This window comes from Channa argus, chromosome 9 (genome assembly GCF_033026475.1).
Source record: "Channa argus isolate prfri chromosome 9, Channa argus male v1.0, whole genome shotgun sequence".
In the NCBI taxonomy this organism is placed as follows: domain Eukaryota; kingdom Metazoa; phylum Chordata; class Actinopteri; order Anabantiformes; family Channidae; genus Channa; species Channa argus.
Window position 1 is genome coordinate 17,997,139 of NC_090205.1, and position 21,439 is coordinate 18,018,577.

Sequence of the window (21,439 nt, forward strand, 5' to 3'; positions counted from 1 at the left end):
TTCTACAGTTTTAAAGTCCTGTCTATGTGTTTACTGTACATGTGCAGTGCTTTGGCATCTACAAAACCCATATCCAGAAAACGTGGGACTTTTTCTAAAATAGAATAAAAACAAAATTTGTCACTTCACTTGAACCTGTATTTATCTGACAACAGTACAAAGAAAAGATCTCAGTTGTTTTTACTGACCAACTTAAATGTGATTTGTACATATAAGCAAATGTACACTTTGATTGCTGAAGAGTCATGCATCAATTTAGTGCAAAAAGGCTAAATTCTTTGGACCTGAGTGAAACGTTGTTTTGTGGTGAAACAAGTCGATGTTCCGGCTTGTTTTCAGACCACATCGACATCAGTTTGACATGCTAAAAACTAAAAAGCCCATCCAGATTGTGTATTGAATATCGTAGTGAGTTGCAAGCATTCACAAAATACAATTATATTGGTCAGTGAAAACAGTCTAAATCTTTTCCTTAGAATTTTTTTTATAAATAAAGGGTGAAGCGAATAAACAACTCACAGATTTTATATTTCATTACATTTTTGAAAACATTTCTATAAATGGAGTTTGTAAAATGCTTCAGACAGATAAATCTTTTTGTTCAACAGAACCTTGCAGATTACATTTTATTGTGTCACAGGTACATTAATTCATACATATACATTAGTACAAGCACAGTGCAGTTGTCTGTGTAAATCCACGCTGTCCTTTGCCTGACTCTAGTTTTATATTAATGGACAAATATAGGAGTGCTATTGACCTCTTCATCTAATTCCCTGTAAATTAAAAAAATGTTTTTTTTTACTTTCTGCTGAAAGTAATGTGTCCATAATATTTATTTTAGCAGAACATTTTACAGCGACATCATTTGTTTCTCTCTCATGCATAACCGTGTTTACTTGTTAATTTTCGATACCCACACGTCTGCAATACAGGCCAATGTTTAAACCAGCGTGATCGATTGGTCTGACTCTAGTTCTCACCAGCTTTGTAACGCTGCACATTATGACTCCACAAGCTAGTGATTTTCTGGAGACATGTGGGGGGAGTTTTTCACATAAAGCAAACACTGCAAACATTTTATGGGGCGTATCCTTGCAGTTTGTGATATACAGTCCAAAGGAACATTTTTGCACTAAATGAGAGGGCTGAACTTGAGTATGTGCTGACCAAATTAAGTTCTTTCTTCACAAGGAGGGGGTGACCGTATTAGTCCGGTGCTGAGAATTTACTTTGATATTTACTCGCATTTTACTTGCTTGTTTTGTGTATAGACTTGGTGGCATATTGATGGTGTTGTTTGCTATCTTTTCGTCCCCTTTGACCTCTCTATTTATTCAGTCTCTTTGCTCCCACTCAGTTTGTCATCACTGTCTTTTCATTGATGATGTGTCTTGCTTTTTCATCATAATTTTCCTGCATCATCTTAAGATTCTGTTCACCGGGTCAACAGATATTTTTCCCCTTCTCATTTTCAGAACCCCCCTGATCGCAGCAGGCGTGATCGGCGGCCTCTTCATGGTGGTGATCTTGGTGCTGAGCGTGGCAGTATCTGTGCGCCGGAAGAACATTAAGAAGAAGAGAGCCCTTCGTCGCTTCCTAGAGACAGAGGTGAGCAGGACAGGAGATAAAGACCACATCGTAATGAGGCAGAAATTTCTGCTAGTAGCTCTGGAAGATAATATTAGCAGAAGAATAATGATCTAGCTGTCATTTTTTTCATGTCTACAAGTCTTTATATAACCTTATATAAGACATATAGTTGCAGTCTATACAGCACAGATCTTTGATGTTGTGTCATGATGGCCAAATAATTATGCAAGTTCAGAGTACTCAAAGCATGAAATCAATAGGATTATCTTTATTATTATTATCTTTATAAAAATATTGTTTTTAGAATTAACTATCAATTAAATTTAGAAGTAAGCAAGTGGCAATATAGAAATAGTTGAGGTGTATGTGTTGTGTCCTACAAATCTGTATATATTTGTGTGTGTGTGTGTGTGTGTGCGTGTGTGTGTGTAGTACTGTATAAAACACAAGAGAGACCCTAAGACAGAGAAAAGAGAAAGAGACTCAGTGACTCCAGATGGTGGCTGCGGAGGCAGAAAAAGTGTCAGAAATTCAGAGGCTCAGGTGTTGACTTTGCCATAGTATACTGGAGACCACTTCTGTTAGGAAAAGGTACCATATTAGAGAAGACGGGAGCACTTTTCCTTTGTGGTAAAACCATAAGAGTACATCATGTAATGCACTTCCATAGAAACATTGTATGCACTTCTGTCTCTTCAGAGCAGACAAGTATCAGTGAAGTGTTTTCACTGTTAACTTCTGTAATAAAAAAATGGCACTGATGAGGCTTAATATTATACTTGCTTTTGTCTTACACATAGTTGAAACTTACACTGTCACTGGTAACTTTCTCTTTCTCTTCATAGGCGTCCTTGCAGCACATTTTATAGTGAAGCAAATAAATTTACAGGCCTAAGTGAGGAATAAGCTTTATGTCATTCTAAATGCAATTATGTGCTACAATGTGTCAACTGTTTTAAATTATATATTAAGTGACAAAACAGGTGCATGTTCAATCAAAATGAAGTATTTAATAAATATAATTAGAAGAAACTACTTTTCACAGAGCAGTGTTAGGACGTGGGCTGAAGTTAACAAACTCCTAGTGCAGAGGGATTTCACAACCCACTCAACAACAGTGTAGTGTTGTAGTGTAAGTGTAATAGATTTAGATTTTTAAATGCTTTTTAAATGAGTTCTAGTCTGTAAATATGTTAATTTAAGTATTAGCAAATATACAAACAATTTTAACTTGTCACAACACACAACAAAGATATGAATTCTGCCTTAACAATTTTAGATCTTTGACACTTTTATTAAATTACATTGCCACACGTGCATAAGGGCTTTTTTCGGTCAATCACTAGATTTTAAAATATTCAAGTCACAGTATTATTGTTATTTTAACAGTACAGTTAATACCTATTTGAAAAGTTCTCAGTGGGATCATTAAAATAGTGTGAAAACATTGGTTAGGAGTGGGACATGCACCACATAGTTGTGCATGTCACATGTGCATCTTCATAGATCTACTTAGATAAAGCATTAAACTCCACACACAGCCTTTAAGCCTGAAAACACATACATTCACGTAGGCTACATTTACCCTCAAAGGGACCACTTGTCAACCGACAAGCGAACCACTGGTACATTTGCTCTCAGTGAAAATCTATTTGAATCCACAATAATGGTAGCATTAAAGTGCAATATACAAATGTGCCAGCATATTAGCAAACAGATCTCTTACCCGCCTAACTCTATAAAGATTAATTAATTAATTAATGCACATTTGCATCAGACCATTTATCACTATTAAGCAAATATGTTGAACCGCATCATAATAAAATATCAAGTACAGTAGTTTGTGTGATCCACAATGCAGTGTTTCAGCACTGCGTTGTAGATAGAGAAGGTGGACAGCTCCAATCTGCTGCGCTGCAGCTGCTACTCAGCTTCAACAGCTTCAGCACCACTAGTGCTGGACAGCTCCATTACATAGCACATTGTAGTGTGTTCAAATGTTTGGATGGATCATATTAAAGACATCTGTATTGGTTTGTTTATGTGTGTGTGTGTGTGTGTGTGGGGGGGGGGGGGGGGGGGGGGGGGAGGGGGGGGGGGGGGGGGGGGGTCCTGGCCTGCAGAAGCTGATTTGTTATTCCATTTAAATGAAGAATGGCTATTGTTTTTAATCAAATGGTAACCACGAGCCAGAGGCACAGAAGCTGACGACCACAGTGAGGCTGATTTACACTCTCTCTGTTTTCCTCTCTCTCTGCCCTCCTTCTCTCATTCTCTAATGTTCCTCTCTATTCCTAATTCTCCTTACACTGCTCTCTCTCTTATGCTTTTCCATCCTCTGACTAATTTGCTTCTCCGTCGCTGTCTCATTGTTGTTGTAGCTGTATCTACCACAGTCCCTCTCCAACCCAACATCTTCTTCCCTCTCTCCCCACATATAATGTTCATCTCTCGCTTGCTATTTTATCTGTTCGTTCCTCCACTTGAGCAGTAATGAGACAACAAAAGTGTCAACTCCTTTTCAGGCTCCGCAATTATCCACCTCCCCCACTTCTTTCTCTCATTCTTCATCCACCTATCTCCATCTCCCTCTTCTGCACACATATTAAATCTCTCACTCGTGATATTGAAATGGTAATGGTACTACAGAGTTTTGATGTGGATTGTTGGACAAATGCCATTGCATCCCTACGGTCACCATAAGTACTGGGCACAGACTGTTACTATCTGTTAAGACTAGGTATTTGGCAGGAAAGTGCGTGATAAAATTAACAGGTTTCAAAATAATTGCAGCTTTACTTAGATCCTGTAAAAACAATAATTTTTAAAATTCTTTGCAAGAAGAAATGTATCTATATAGTCATGTTCTCAACTAATTTAATGGTGCAACTGTTATTGCCTTATGGTAAACGCTGAGTTTCACAGCATGACTTCCTGGAAATTAGGTCACAGTTTGTTTTTGTTTTTTTTACTGTTTTATTTTTTCACTGTTTCAAGCAACAGTCATGTTAGTAGCGAATAGATTTTTTTTGTAACTTAACTAAAATATGTGAGGCGGCACCTTCTTAAAAAAAGTTTTTAATATTTACTATGACAACAGTACAAAGAAAAAAAATACTATATTTACTACTAATATTTAATATGTACATTCACTTTAACACAGACCTGTTTTATGTCCTCATTAAACTAAACTGCATTTATATTTCACCAATTTCTTAGTATTTCCTCATGATAAATTCTGACTTATTGTTGAATTAAGCTGTGGTCACTGTGTTTACCGGATGGCAGTATGGTGGTGAAGTGGTCCATACAGTTCAAATCAAATTGTGTTATAGGGATTTTTAATCACTGAGTGAATCACTCCTGTTTTATTTAATGTGGTTTTAGCTGGTGGAACCTTTAACACCCAGTGGAACAGCACCCAACCAAGCCCAACTTCGCATCCTAAAAGAGACAGAACTCAAAAAGGTCAAGATCCTCGGTTCTGGGGCTTTTGGGACCGTTTACAAGGTAAAAATGAGAGTTACAATTTGCATGTACTGTTAAAAATTGGAGAAATACACTAATAGTCTACTTAATTTGAGATCATAATGTAGGCCTATAAAGAAAAAGGAACACAAGAGATGGATTCTGGAACAATTAATGACAGGAAATGAGATGGATGGCTGGCGGCATGGGATGAAAAGAATAAGTAATAACAGACACATAGACCCCTGGGGTTACGGTGAAACAAGAGATAGCTGAGGTCACCACCAATGTGATGATGAGTTGGGGAGAGGAAGAGAAAAACAGCCCCTAAAATTAGAAACAACAGAATCTCTCAGCCTAAAATGATCATTTTATGGATCCATCCATTCACTTAATAGTATATCTCTGTGTCAGCAGTGTGGTTGCATTAGTGCAGCCGTGGTTTTTCAAAGCATCTTGCACATAAAGGCATATACATATACAATATCTCTGGTGTGTTGTTGCCTAAGAGTCTCCTAACATTTGCTTCCCCAGTGCATGCAAGATCACTCACACACACACACACACACACACACACACACACACACACACACACACACACACACACACACACACACACACACACACACACACACACACACACACACATTATGATTAAATAGTTTTGTCCAAATCTTTATCAAAACCCAAAATACTGTAACTGAATCATTAGTCATTAAGAAAGTTGAAAAGGAGATAGCAGGGTGAAACATCCTCTTATTAATTGGAATTCCTCCCCTTCAAGTCTACAACACCTTCCTTTAATAAAATGCTGGTGTTTGTGTGTTTAAAACTTTGCATTCTGTATCCTGATTTATTTATTTGTTTGTCTGTGTGTTTATAGGGTATTTGGGTCCCAGAGGGTGAAACTGTGAAGATTCCTGTAGCCATTAAAATTCTAAATGAGGCCACCGGACCTAAGGCCAATGTCGAGTTCATGGATGTGAGTATCTTGAAAACCAGTGTATAATTGTATTTTCTTTTGCTAGTTTTTATGTTCGATGAAAATCTGCAGTTGTTTTCTGTATGCTGCTCATGCTCAGACAAAGAATGAGACAATAAATTGCCTATACTTACGGGTGATGTTAGTCTGAAACATGGATTAAGTGAATCATCTGTGCTGTGGACCTCCATTGTCCAAAAACCATTAAGAACACATCAGCCAAATGCCGTGCTTCACTGGGTGACGTGTCTTCATTCTAAAATGCGTTTTTAACAAACATTCCCTCAGATACTCCGCTTCACTACAAATCCACCGGGAGAGCTTGTGCATGCAGGATTCAGTGGCTGGCTTCAGGTTGCTATACTGTACAAAGTTATGGTGAATAAGCCAATCCAGGTTGCAGACTGCTAGACGCTCAACATGACTGAACGCCAGATATTATTCTAAAACCGTTAAACAGTCACCAGAACATTGAAAACACTCACCGATATATAAAGAATGCACAACTTACCCATCAGCGCTGTTGGTGAAATGAAGCTATTAAGAACTAAGCTTACACCCCATAGACTCTAGAATAAAACCATCAGGGGCCCCAGCATACACCCACAGACACACATTACGTGCCACAGCTCCCAGCACAGTGCACAGGGCCCCATTTATAAAACATTCACAACTCTGCTCATTTCAAAAGGAAAAGTGAAAAAAATCTAAATTATTACCCTATGATGATGCAATGTAGATGAAATAAGCCCCATCAACACACATATGCACACACACACACAGAAGGAGGCCCAATTGCACTCATGTATTGCACTAAGTTTGACAATCTAAGAGGATGACTTTTTGGAGTGTTAGCATTTCTATTTTTATCAGGACACCTTTGATGAATATCCTATTTGTATGTGTCCTATCTTATGTTCTATGTGCTTTGGGGGATTGTCTGACAATTCTAAAACCAGATATCAGCAGTGAAAGAAACGAAAGAAAGCACAGTGATAGAAGGCTTCACTGTATAATGAGTGCCACCATTGTGAAACTAAAAATGATGCACGCTCAGTGAAAAACATGTATATCACCTAACGTTTGCATGGCGTGATGTGTTGTGGCATAATGATGACACTTGCTTTAAGAGGACAAAACTTTGCTCATTCTGGCTGAGGGTTTAGATGGGGAGTAGAATAATGAAGTAGTTGTTTTTTTATTTTTTTTATCTTTTGTTACCGAAGAAGTGATTGTGTCTATAAAACAGATGGCAAAAGCAATTGTATTATTTAAAGATAACTGACTTATACGGAATAAAATTTATAGTTTGTAACTAATGGAGGTTGAGATTGGCTGAGGTTAAAGCAAATACAGTTGATAAACCAAAAAATATAAGTGACAGTGACACCATTTTTTTGATATTTGATCTTTTCCCCAGTACAATAATTTAAGACCCATCTTAGTTTCTGGTCATACCATCCATCTATTTTAAAGGTTGTTCTTCAGGTGACTGACTCTTATAAAAATGATCACTCAGCATATTCATTGTTCAATGAACGTAAAATAAGAGTAGTCTAAAAATGATGAGCTCATTGACAGCAGTGGGAGGTTGTTTCAAAACCTTTCAAAATTAATTACAACATTTAAAAACACTAAGAATAAGCCAGCGCCAGAAACCGGTCGCTCGTTCTCTGACAGATAATCCACATGAAAACAACACTTAAACTGAAAACATCAGGTCAGACTTACCTACTGAGATTGGAGAAACTGATATATTCAAACTCAGTGTGTGTTCAGTTCAGACCTGCAGTTTTAGAGGCCAACATGTGAGCGCTGATCACTTCAGGAGTAGAGAGAGATACTTATAATTGAATTAAACTATAAGGAAAATAACTGCATAAATATTTTTTTATAAATTGTTTTACATTAATTGCTGAATAATCGCTGGTTATGGTTCTTTCATTGAACAACGATGGAATCAGACTCACAAATCTGGCCTTAAAGTTCTGCACTTTACTCCGATAGGGGATGGACAAATGCTCACATGTCCGTAGATAAAAGTATTGATTCATTCATTCAAGATATGTTGCAGTGGGCTATAATCTAAATATTAAATGTTCCCTATAAAATGATTTTGCAGTGTAGTTGCTTATGAACATTTTAGGACACAAGGTGACTAAAGACACAATTGTAAGACACAATAGGAAATAGTAGGAAATCTACACATCATCTGACAATGTCAACATAGACACAGGGTTATGACAGCAGCTGTGTGATTGATCAGATTTGATCAGATCAGATAGATGCAGTAATGTTGCTTTTCCTATATATAAAAATTATTTTCTTCTTTTCATACATAGGTTTCTTTATTATCCTTTGTTAATATTCTCAAATAACGAATTCTTAAAATAAATTGTTCAAAAACAGGCAGGAATCCAGATTCCATTTTACAAATACAAATTATATATTTATCATTCACTGTACACAGTAGCCTATAAAAACTATATAAAAAAAAATTAAACCACACACACAGTTTGTGCCTGTCACATCTTCAAATTACACATCAAAATAAGAATTGCTTAGTGGGGCAGGAAAACTAAAGTCACTGCAAATAAAAGCACAACCTAAGCAAAGGCCTTTTGTGCTTAAGGTAACAATTACTGTAGCTCAGAATCAGTGTTTCCAGAGCCTAAGGGGCGGCCGTTTTGGTGAAGATCTGCTTGACATAATTTGTAACTGCTTACAACTCCATGTGTTTTTCAATTAGTACACAAAAAGGATCTAGAGAACTCAAATAAAATGGAACAGTTTGAGTCAACCTTACCTACAGTAGACTACACCTCAAAAGCTGAATGTTGACTTACAATATACATGTTTACTTTTAACATGTGTACTGTAGAAAGAGACAAGTACCAAGATCTGGAAAATTGTGTCATAGGTCATTTCAAAATTAGGCACATTCACTTGTTTAGTTAATAGATTTTAAACAGCATGAATAGCATAAACCCTGCAGCCTTTAGGTATCAGTGCCTGTAGTTCACCCGTTAGGATTTGATATGTCATAGTGACACAGACATGACTTGGCTAAGTTTATTTAAAAGGGATTCTGGCCCCAGGATTAAACCATCCTACACAGAATTTAGCCTGATTTATTGTGTTTCTCACTGTATCCAATTTCATAACGAGATATCCCAATTACACAAGCTTTACACTGTTTTGTGCTGGTATTCCTTCATCTGTTCAGTGGAGCTCTAGACTGTATTTCCGTCTCTGCCTGACACGCAATCACATCCACTTGCAGTGTGTATGTCTGCCGACGGCCACTATTATATGATAATTGTCACATTAACCTATAACCCTTGTAGTCACAATGGTGTGTGTGTGTGGCTTGAATGTGTGTGTATTAACACCTACGGTAGTCACATAGCATAGGATGGAAAATAGTAATAAGTAAGTTGTGTAAATTGGGATTGGGATTGAATTGCTATTTTGCTTTTCATTCAAAGCTCAACAATGTCCGGAATAATTTTTCTGTGTATGTATTTTCTTTACAATAGCATTTTTACAAGAGGAGACACATCATTTAGAACAGTCTCACCTTAGTGTATTTACTACATTTATAGTTTACTACAAAGAATGCTGACAGACTCATGAATCAAGAAGTCACTTTGATGTGGTTTCCACACTAAGCTGAACTTTGCTGCTCACTTCAAGAAATACTTGAACCTTAAACAGAATAATGGATCCTATGATCTTAGACAGTACAGTCTACACTTGTAAACATGATGGACTTTACTATCGGGTTGAGTCTTTGAACATTTGTTTTCCATTTGTTCTTTTAAACTACATGCAAGATTAACCATTTAGGCACAATTTGACAACAATTGGATATGGCACATATTTCTGAATATGCAAATAGTACATAATATACTTAGTGACAAAATTACCGACAAAGTAAACCAAGAAAAAAAAAAAAAAACAGCAAAAAACTATTCTGATGTTCCTGTTTAATTTCTCAGCGATTGTGCTGTCTGCTCATAGAGATCTGTAATGATGAAATGAAGGGTCTATTTACAGCTCAGTCTAAAAACTCCTGGGATATACTATGCAAGACAAATACTTAAATAGTGGTAGTGTACTTTAGCAGTAACAGTTGTTTTATGCCTAAGGTAAACAACACTGTAGAATCTATTTGCACTGTATTACAAATGTCAACCTCCACCACCAGCCCTTTCTGCCTTCTTGCCTGAGTATATAACTTTTTCATTCAGGAGGCCCTGATTATGGCTAGCATGGAGCACCCCCACCTGGCCCGCCTGCTGGGTGTCTGTCTGAGTCCCACCATCCAGCTGGTCACACAGCTGATGCCTCATGGGTGCCTGCTTGACTATGTCCACGAGCACAAGGACAACATCGGATCCCAGCTGCTGCTCAATTGGTGTGTCCAGATTGCCAAGGTAAGGATGGAAAACTTTATGATTAGTTTTCCTGGCTGTGGCCTTGTTTGGTCCGTGCAGTTGGTTTATTTATTAGCTAAATCACTGGTCATTTTCTTGGCTGATTAATCAGGTTCTTGGTTGGGTAGTTGAATGTGTTGTCAGATGACTAAAAGTGGTGTTTTATAGATCATTTGTTTACCTGAGCAGCTGTTCTTTATCTGCAGATCATTTTTACTTATGCTTTTCTTTGTATCAATACTGCAGATGTTTGCTGATATTTTGTCAAATTTCAGATTTAGACATTAATGTCATTTTTGTATTGGTCCATACTGTAAATCCTACATACAGTATGTCCAACACAGTTCAGCTCAGTTTTGTTTGCTGCACACACTGCATTTACATGCACTTAATTAACCAGGCTAGTGGAAATCTGCATGTACATGCAGCAGACAAGCAGAGTGATTTCTCTTCCACCTCTGACTTATTTTAAAAGCCTGGTGTATAGATTTTAACTGTATAGTGACAGAAAATACTTCTTCCTGACTTATCTTCCTTCATGTTGCTGCACCGTGAATGAATGAATGATGTGGAAGCAAGTGACTTATTTAGACTTTTAGTTATTATTTTACAGTTATTAAAATTACAATCACACTTTAGACAGACATTGATTTTAAAATGAGACACTGATGCTCCATTACTACTTTCTCTTTTCATAAGCACTAACTACCCTGTCTGCAAGCCGTTTCATACGCATGCCCAGTTGGAGAAAGCCATTTAGAAATTTGATTACACATATAAATGGCAGAGAAATCAGTGGAGAAATCTACCTAGGGAAATCAGGTTTCCCCGACCCCCTACCCCAATTTCAGAACCTAACGTTCCTGTATTTTATTTAATTGTATATTCATAGTTTAGGTTTGTGCCAAACCTCTGTAGACCTATTTTCTTCATGTATCAATAACAGTTTGCACTGTGCATCAGAAATGTTATTGTACATTGTACAAAAATTAAAACAACCACATATAACAAAGATTTGTTTTTATTTTTATAATCCATAGATGAGTATAGACAATGTAAAAGATTCAAGGAAGCCATTACTGAGTCATGTGCAGAAGTCTGTTCCAAAGTCTCAATATATCTCACATCTAGAGTGGTTCCCACCCCATTAATTAAAATTTAGTAAGTTAGCAAGTTAAATTTATGAATTTTAAAAAATATATCAAATTCCTCTATATTGTTTGTGTACATTTTATCTTTTCATGAAACCCCCATTTGCCAGATGCATAATATGAAACTAGACACACACAGGGCTTTTACCATTGTGAAGAGAGAATCCAAGACCTTTACGTAAGTTGCTCTACCTGTTAGGTCTACCTCTACACATCATTCTTAAAAGTGAGTTGCTCATCTAAAATAAAATCCAAATATTTGTACCAATCTGCATATGACAACAAAGTTAAACCAGATTTACTGTAACTCCTTCTTGAGGATTTCTGCCTAAAATGTACTTAATAAGTCCTAGGCACTAAATAAAGATGTAAGGGTTTTATGACTGTTGCACCAACAAATTAAAAGATATCTCACACCAGACTTAAACCCCAGTCCCCTGTGTTAAAGTCCTGTGTTTTGTTAACTACCTACCACCCCAACTTAAGCTCTATATGCTATGTAATGTATGATCTTACTACATGCATTTATCTTTTTTTATCTTTACAACAGTCATCTGTGTCGTGATGTTGCAAGGTATTGTGCATCTTTGCCTTTTGACAATTTTAAGTTACTAGTGTTTCTTTTTGACTAAGTGAAATACTACATTGCTTCTACATTGCTAATACATAAATAAAAATAAATAAATAAAGTGACAAAATATGTTTATGTTAGTTTATAGTATCTGGTTAATAGTCAGAGACATGGACTTGAGATATGTGTCTGTGAGTATTTGCTGGCAGTAGACAGTGGCGCCCCTTGCCAGCCTCTCTGGAGAATATAAGTAAATAATTCAAAGCTTTGCTTGACTTTGGTGGAGGAAGTGTTGAGTGCTGGGAACTCAGTGTTACAGGATCATGGATGCAGTAGTGCATTATAATTAGTTATAATCTAGTTGCCAATATAAGTGGGGATAGATTCACCACATAATGGTTTCTTTTCCTCTGTCTGGCTATGTATGTCAGGTAAGGATAAAAAACGAGTGAGTCACCTCCACATTAGATTGGCATCAGTCTGCCAGCCCTAAGAACACAGATTCATACACATATTCTTATTCACATATTTACTGTTTAATAAAACTTTGTTACTACAGTGGTAATGTATAAGCTCAGAGTGAACCACTGTATCTAATTCTGATATGCTGTATGTGAGGGAAGGAGGGAAATTACGTAGCACTTTCTGCAGTACAAGATTTAATATCTTAGACAAATATTTTTGCCCATTTTTGGCTAAGTCAAAGGCAGGCAGTCACCCAGAGAGGTTCTTTGAGAAAATCCATCCATCCTGTGACACTGATACACAAAGTGCTTTTCTTATACCAAAGGCAATCAGAGCATGCACTACGTTATGCCACACTGACAAACATATCATGCTGTGTAACACAAATATTTTCATAGTATGGAATTAATTACACAAATTACTTTGTTGAAAAAGCAGTGCAATCGGCTGTATACACATGGATAAACACTGTATGTGCCTGCTGTGAACAGCTGTCAACATGGAGAGATGTATAATTCATAAATGGTAGACATGAAAATGTATTATTTACCACCATTATTGGGTGCCTCCAGTGTGTGTTGTGTAGGGTGTTCAGTAATTGGCTGTAGCTCCTGGGGACACAAACAGCAGTCAGGAGCCACAGTTAATAAGGTGCCCACACATGTGTTCATGCATGCAAACACAAACTGACCTATATAATGCACTTGTCTGAATAATGCCAACAAGGTGGACTGGGACACATATCCTAACACCATGAGTACAACTCAATATTTCTGCAGGTTTCAGCCTGAAGTAAGTCAACTAAATATTTTTAATATCTATAACATACTTTTTTTTTTTTCTTATCTTCTTTTCTCTTTCCTTGACACTTAATACTCATGGTTTACTTTTTCCCCATTATGTCTGCTTGTTCTTGCTCTTGTTTCAGTCATAGAGATAGCTTTATAAAACCCTGCATCCTCAGACTAGGTTTGACAAATATGTTGTTCTATTTGTGTATTTAGATTTACTAAACTGATAAATCTTTGAAATGCATGTGTTCCTGGTATTAAATGTCGAGGTTGACAATATTTAAGCAACCATGCACACCATGCACTTTTCGTTGTGATGCTTACTTTGTAATAACGCTTCCCACTTTCAAAGATAGTTAACACATATAAGAGAAAAATAAACAATAAAGCAGAATTCATAATCAGTTTTACATGTTATAAAATTGACGTACCTTGTGAAAACACAGGTAATAATCTAATTACTGCAATTATATTCTCAGCTGTAGTGTAATTAATTGTCTTCCTAATTATTTAGTGAAAACCCATTCACTGTACCTTTGAAGGAGAAAGTGGTGTCCTGCTTCCTGTGAGATTGGTTTCAGATTGATAACCATATCAGTATAACACCACACTTAAAAATTGTAAGTTCTATACACTAGCAGATCTGTTGGAATGTTCGTCTTCAGGGTTGCTTGTTTGGTTTGTCTGTTTATGTGGCAAAAGGGCCCCATAGTGTGTATTGCAGGGTCATTTCTCTGTGTAAACCAGACTCTGCAAACATGCCTCTCTCCAACTCATTACATACATCCCCAGGGTTCTAATGAAAACTCCATGCATTCCCATTCCCACTCTGCTCTGTCTACCCTCCTTGTACTCTGTTTGTATTTATAAGATTCTCTTGTTTTTGTTTTTCTCTAGCTGAACAGTGTTACATTGTCTTGCATAGATTCTTGTTTTCTGTAACTTTTGTTGATTAAAAAATATGGTGGTAATCACTATTTAAATTCTAGTTAAAACACAGTGTTGCCTAACTGGTGATGGACTTTATTAATAAACCACTCACTACCTGTGTTTTCGGCTTGTATACCTCTATGAGCTCCCTCTATCATTATACAGAAGTGGACAAAATTGGTGGTATTCTTCCATACAAAAAAATAAATCTACAATTTCCTCTGAAATAACTTGACATTGACAAAAGTAATAAAAAAAAAAACAACTAAAGAAATAGAACTCTGCTTTTGATTTTGGATTTAAACTAATAAAAAAAAAAGTATAAAAAAAAACATGACAAATAAAAATGACCAGGCCAAATTTTTTGAAGAAAGATAATCAATATTTGGATTAAAGTTTCAAACTATTTTCTGTAATTAGCATCACGCGTCTTCAAATTTGTAATTCGAGAAAAGTAGTCACTCTGCTGTTTGGTTTGTCCTTCATCTGTGGAGAATCTCAATTATCCAGATCATAGTCATCCCAAAAGTGCTGTTCAATGGCAACTAAACTTGCTTGTAAGTCTGGACGATGTTTCACCTCTCATCTAAAAGCTTTCATCCATTCTGACCATCTGGCTCTGAGAGCCATTATATAAACTCTGTGGAGTTGTTAGGTCATTGACAATTGCTGGTCATTTGGGGTTTTTTGTCCCACCCTGCTTTCATGTGTGTTTTTAGAGTCGCGTGAGTTAAAGTGTAGACGAATGTAAAAACACCTCAAGAATATTGAAAAAACTATACTGTATGCGTCTAATAAATTGTGTTGTAGCCCACCTCCTCTGCTGAGAGGGGCTCATTCCAGTCTGACATTCCAGTCTGGGTCTCTCTTATGTTGTGCCAAGTGTTGGTATAGTTTCTTTAATGTACAAATTGGTGAATTAATCGTTGCTTTGAGCTGCATATATTACATTGTTCAGATTGTGTCTGGGTGATGCTGCAGCAACGTATGGAATGACACTGGGGTTTCGTTTGTAGTTCTTGTCTCTCCTGTCTGTTGTGGACATGCTCCTACCAGATCTTTTTATGGATTTGACAAAGGCCCAGTTTGGGCAGCCGCACGTTTTGGCCCTAGTATTACAAATAGTAATAATAATAAAATTAAGTAATTAAAATTAATAATGGGCAATACAAAATAAAAGTAAGTATGAATAAGCAATTTTAACATCATAAAAATTGTTTTCTATGGCAGTTCTTCTCTGGCTTCATCTGTTGATTCTCATTTGAATAAAATAAAGTGATGCACTTAGAATGCCTACCATCTAAATGGGACATGGTTAAGTGTTTTGCTGACTGATCATGCCAAGAGAAAATATTCAGTATGCAAAGGAGAAAATGTTCAAGGGCATCAACTAGCCCAGGGCAACTAAGGTCTGACCTTCAATTAATGTGAATACTTTAAAAAAAAATTTAATTGCTGCTGCTTAGAAACACACAAACACACACAAAGATTTTGTATGTCTATACATGTTGGGACTTTCATTGACATAATGCATTCCCAGCCCCTTATCTGTAGTCCTAAAAACGGTTCATAATCCCCTAACAGACATTCAAATTTGTTCACCAAAAAGGTCATAACTCATCTAGAAAATAATGAACTTTTATAAGTATGGTTAAATATTTTTTTTGCCCTAACTAGAAATACACGATAAAATACAATACAAATCAATGCACTTCAAATGTTATCACACCATTCAATGGTTATTAATGTTTTTATAAGCACCATAGATATCTATCAGTAGGTACCTGCTCCACATACTAGAAGGCTCAGTGGGTCATTTTCATGCAATATTATGTGCCACTTTGTTTTTTAGTTTTGCCACAAAAATGAGAATTTTAAAGTAAGAAAAAAATCATAGGGTGGGTTAAATTACACAAACATGAAAGTAACAACAACAATTAACAATTTGCAACAGGAAGCAAACGGGTGACTTATTTCCAAGTCATGTGTTGACAATCATTCCGCCACCCTGGCTTCCTTCATGCATAAACTTTGTCTTCCCCTATGGAGCCTTCAAGCTTTTTAGGGTCTGAATAGCATGTGCTGATGTTATTTACATTTACATTTACTTTTAGTGATTTACCAAATGCTTTTATCCAAAGCGACTTACAAGTGAGGTACAAGGCAAGCAAAAGGAGAGTCAAGGAGAAAACATAGAAGCAAAGTCCTATCAGAAAAGTGTTCACAGTTCCCGAGATGCAAGTGCGAGAAAGAGCAGAAAGGATTTTTTTTGGTGACCCATGCTTTGTTGTTTGGGAAGCAAAGGACAGTTTTTTTAGTATACAGATGTCAACACAGAAGTTGATGTAATCCTTTTTTTTTTTTATAAAGGAGATTTAAGTGCATAGGAAGATGCGGAAGAGTTCTGTTTTCAGCAGTTTTTATGTTCACCACAGCTGCAAGATATTGCCTGACATTAATATATATCTTAATGACTGACATAGAATATTGTCCATATGTACATTCCATTGCTAAATACCACTCTTGATCCTGTCATATTTACTAGAGCTACAAAGTGTTGCCAATTTACGAAAGGATTCATAACAAGTACACTGGCTGATAACTATTGGCTGATAAAATCAACATCCTAATAAGTAATTTAAGTGTTTCAATCTATTGCCATCTCATACCAATAGCATTTCATCCAGTCATTGTGTTTCGACACAAGCCAACCATATTGGTGTGACAACCAAGTAGCTCATACTCATCTAACACTCCTTCTTCTGTCTTTTCCGTTCTAATCCCTGTCTGTCTCTTGTAGCAACTATCAAATAGTATTTGGACGTTTCAGATTCCAAATAGCAGCAGCAGAAAGTATGGAGTGGATGTTAACACACATAATGAGGCATCAAGGCTTTGATGTAACCAGCCCTAGATTAACAAGTATCCACCTATTTCTGTTCTCCTTACTCTAGCTTGCCTCACTCAGTCATTACCATACCATTTTTTGAGGTGGTCTTTCATTACTGCATATATTAAATATGGGAAAATGCTAAGATCCTGAGAACCCCCCACATTACATTCAAATTTCATCAAACTGGAAAATAGACTAGGTAAAAATTATGTTCCTTTGTTTTTAATATATTATTTAGCTTGTTTATTTGTTTTATGTGTTAATAACATACTGTATTGTTGAAGTTATAGGGAAATTCAAAGAGTAATAGATAATTTATTTAAACACTACGCAAGAATATTGCCTTTATGACACTGGGTTAATATGGTTTTTAATGAAAATCTCATCTCTGTCGTAGGACAATATGCCATTAAATTTGACTGGTTTGTGATATTAAACATTACCAACCTCACTTAGCAGTAATTACATAATTACAGAATGCACGAGGTTAACAACAATCCTGAGTGTACAGGCGCGAGCCAAGCCACATTCTGTTACAGTTGCTCTCCTTCTCTTTTAATGTATTCTTCCATTTTCATATTTTTAGTGTAGTTTTTTAATACAGTAAAGTATCAAGTTTGCTATGTAAAGTTTACTCTCTCTGATCATTTGGTTGGAGGAACTTTTTATCTTTTTTTTTAATCATCGCCTTAAGCTTGTGCTTAAAGCTGTTGTGCGCTGGTCAGCTTGGTGTTCATAGCACCAAGTTGATTAGTGCACAACAGCTGTATGGACCTGGAGCCGGCTCATTCATTTACATCTGGGAACAGCTGATCAGGCTAAAGCAGACCAGCACAGTGGATTTAAGTTTTGTTCGGACATTAAACATACTGGACAAAATAAGGAGGAAAACAGCGAGAGGCCGAAGAGCTGGTAAATGCAGAGGGGTGGGAAAGAAAACAAACGAGCAAGTGAGAGAAGATTCAAGATGCATCTCCCATCTCTAATTACGGGCAACGAGAGGTCTCTGGAAAACAAGGTGGGCGAGTTGACTACGGTGGATGGGAAGGAAAATATCTTTCGAAAATGTAATCCACTGTTTTTCACGGAGACATGGCTGCAGTACAGTATGCCTGACACATGCGACAGTTGGTGTCATACTGATCATGTTACTGTGAAAGAAAATGTCTGTTGCCCCGACATCGAACTGCTGGGGATGGGCCTCCATCCATATTATATGCCCAGAGAGTTCTTACATGCTATATTGATTGCCGTCTATATTCCCCCTCCATCTCTGCGGATGGCACATGTGACGTCATACATGCAGTCGGAGCCAGACTCCAGACCCAACATCCTGATGTCCTCTTTATGATCTCGGGTGACTTTAATCCTGCAACCCTCTCCAAGACCGTCCCCAACTTCACACAGTATGTGGAAGTTGGGGACGTAAAGAAGTAAAGAATGAGGGCTACAGTTATCCTGCCCTTCACAAGCTGATCCACTTCCTGCCTGGGTACAATCCCCAGGTTCAAAGGAAGCCTCCCACCACCAAAACTGTGAAAAGATGGTCTGAGGGGACCACAAATGCCCTGCAGAGATGTTTTGAGGCAACGCATTGGAAAACACCCTGTGAGACACATGATGGACTGACAGTTTGCATTACAGATTCCATTAACTTCTGTGTTGACATCTGTATACTAACAAAAACTGTCCTCTGCTTCCCAAACAACAAAGCATGGGTCACCAAAATAATCCTGAAAGAGCAGAAGGCAGCATTTAGGTCAGGTGACAGGGAAGAAGTGAGGGAAGTCCAGAGACGGCTGTTGGTAAAGATCAAAAACGAGAAGGAGGCTTACAGGAGGAAGCTTGAACAGAGGCGCCAACAGAAGGATACTGGAGCAGTATGGAGTGGCATGAAAAGTATTACTAGATATAAGACCAGCAGCCAGAGGACAGAGGGGAGTGTGGAATTGATGTGCTTCATATCCAACCCCCAAGGAGCTTCACCACAGGTGCCCTTGTCTCGCCCCTGCATGACTCGAATAACACTCCTGTCTCTGCAGCAATGACCATCTCAGCAGTGATTCATCCTGTACACCTCTGACTTCAGGTACAACTCCACCTTCAGTCCTGCCCACTTCAGAAGTTCTCTGATGATTCTGTGCTTGTTGGATGGATCCAGGGTGGAGATATCACGGAGTATTGATAAGTAGTGGACCGTTTTGTTAACTGGTGTGAGCACAATTATCTCCAGTTCAACATCAACAAAACAAAGCAACTGGTGATGGATTTCAGGAAGTCTGGGACTCTCCATACGGGGAGAGGGGGTGGAAGTAGGTTTGGAGTACAAATACCTGGACAATAAACTGGACTGGTCAGTTAATGCAGCATCACTATAGAGGAAAACAGAGCAGGTTGTATTTTCTAAGGAGACTAAGGTCCTTTAAAATCTGCAGCACCATGCTGCGGATGTTTTAGGAGTCTGTGGCAGCCAGCACCATCTTCTATGCTGTGGTTTGCTGGGGCAGCCATATGAAGGTGGCAGACAGTAACAGACTGGACAAAGTAATAAGGAGGCTGGTTCTGATCTGCAGAGAAGCTGCATGTTGTGGCTGAGAGGAGAAGGTTGTCCAAACTCCTGTCTATCCTTAACAACCCCTCTCATCCAGTCCACTGTTTGCTGGCTGCACAGAGGAGCATTTTCAGCCAGAGACTGATCACAGTCAAGTGCTCCACAGAACGCCAAAGTAGATCCACTTTCTCAGTGGCCATTAAACTGTTCATCTCATCCCTCTTCTGTTACAAGGAGGGGGACTAAATGGTCCAAATGGACAAATAGTTTTTATTTCATTTATTATTTTTATTTCATTAATTTTTACTCCTTAACTGTTTTTATTTTTTTTCTTACTTATTGATCAGTAATTTGTACTAGTAGTTTTTATTGTCTTGGTTGGTGTTTTTTTTTCCTTTCTTTCAGGTGGAGAGCAGCTGTAACAAGGCAACTCAATTTCCCTATGGGATCAATAAAGTTGTTTGAATCTGAATCTTGAATCTTGATCAATTTTCATGCTGTAGTCAAAACACATTAAATGCATTTGTGCACATTTGTGGAATGTCCACAAATGAGTTGGAAGGATTACATTTTCCATCTGGCCTGGCAATGTCTTGGGATTTCCCCAGAAGGACTTGACAAGGCATGATTAAGGGAAAATGACATGTGGGCTATTCACCACTATGACAAAGAGAAGTGAAGCAGAAGAAATTTAACAAATATAGACTGGTTGCCACAACAGTAACAGTGGTCTTAGTGTTTTACTTGAAAATGATCTTTTTTCTGTGTTTGACAGAATATTCGCTCATCTGGAATGGCTTCTAAATGCAAAGCACAAACCTCCAGGCAGCAGACAGATAAATAGTCACTGCATAGGACAAAGGGGTACACAAGGTCTATCGGGCCAGCACCGGCAGTTGCTAGGTTGTCAGTCAAAAACACACAAACAAGACAAAAAGATTATATTCGCCCTCTTTCATTCCCTTTCTTTCGCTCTTGTACTCATACGCATGTTCAGCAGTGATGCGGTTTTTGACGGCATCTGGCTGATTGAAGATGGATGTGGCCAGGTAAGGCGGTGAGGAAAATGGATGGCTGCAGGCAGCCCACACAACGGATGGGAGAGGCAGCTCAGGGAGACAGGTCCACACTAATGAGTGACTCCAAGACAAATGCCAGTCACACGTAAATAAATGATTGTAAGTCTTACAAACTGGCAAGCATAAACAAAGTGAACAGATCATACTTTCAAAACATATTGTGATGTTATTAAACTATTTCAAATTTTACAACCACAGCATTAATACTGGTGGCGTTAATAATGGCACGGAGGATAAGGGTCAGCATGGCCTCTCTGAGCAATCTGCAGCTACACAGCCACATACACAGCACAAAGTGTAATAGTACACAAACTCAATATTCAAGTAAAAGCATTGGTCTAAATACTATTTCAAATTTCTTACTTAACTACTTAGCTGATTATATACATTTTTCTTACCTTACTAAAGAAAGCTAAGTACTCCACTAAGGAAATTTTAAACTATAGTAATTTTGTTAATTAATGCAACCGCAAGGGGGCACAAGCCAGGGTCTTCTTGTGCCAGTCCCAAGTCTGGATAAATGCAG

At 37.6% G+C, this 21,439-nt stretch overlaps 1 protein-coding gene across 3 annotated transcripts in view; it reads left to right on the forward strand.

Annotated features, from left to right (window-relative positions):
* LOC137133164 (receptor tyrosine-protein kinase erbB-4-like) overlaps positions 1-21,439 on the forward strand; it is a 280,055-nt gene that overhangs the window by 219,850 nt on the left and 38,766 nt on the right. For 2 of the 3 annotated variants that reach the window (XM_067516449.1, XM_067516451.1), the window contains 4 exons: positions 1,479-1,611; positions 4,981-5,103; positions 5,945-6,043; positions 10,297-10,482. In XM_067516449.1, the coding sequence (XP_067372550.1) occupies positions 1,479-1,611; positions 4,981-5,103; positions 5,945-6,043; positions 10,297-10,482 (541 nt within the window). The remainder of the gene's footprint in view (positions 1-1,478; positions 1,612-4,980; positions 5,104-5,944; positions 6,044-10,296; positions 10,483-21,439) is intronic. The other variant, XM_067516450.1, reaches the window with a different exon arrangement.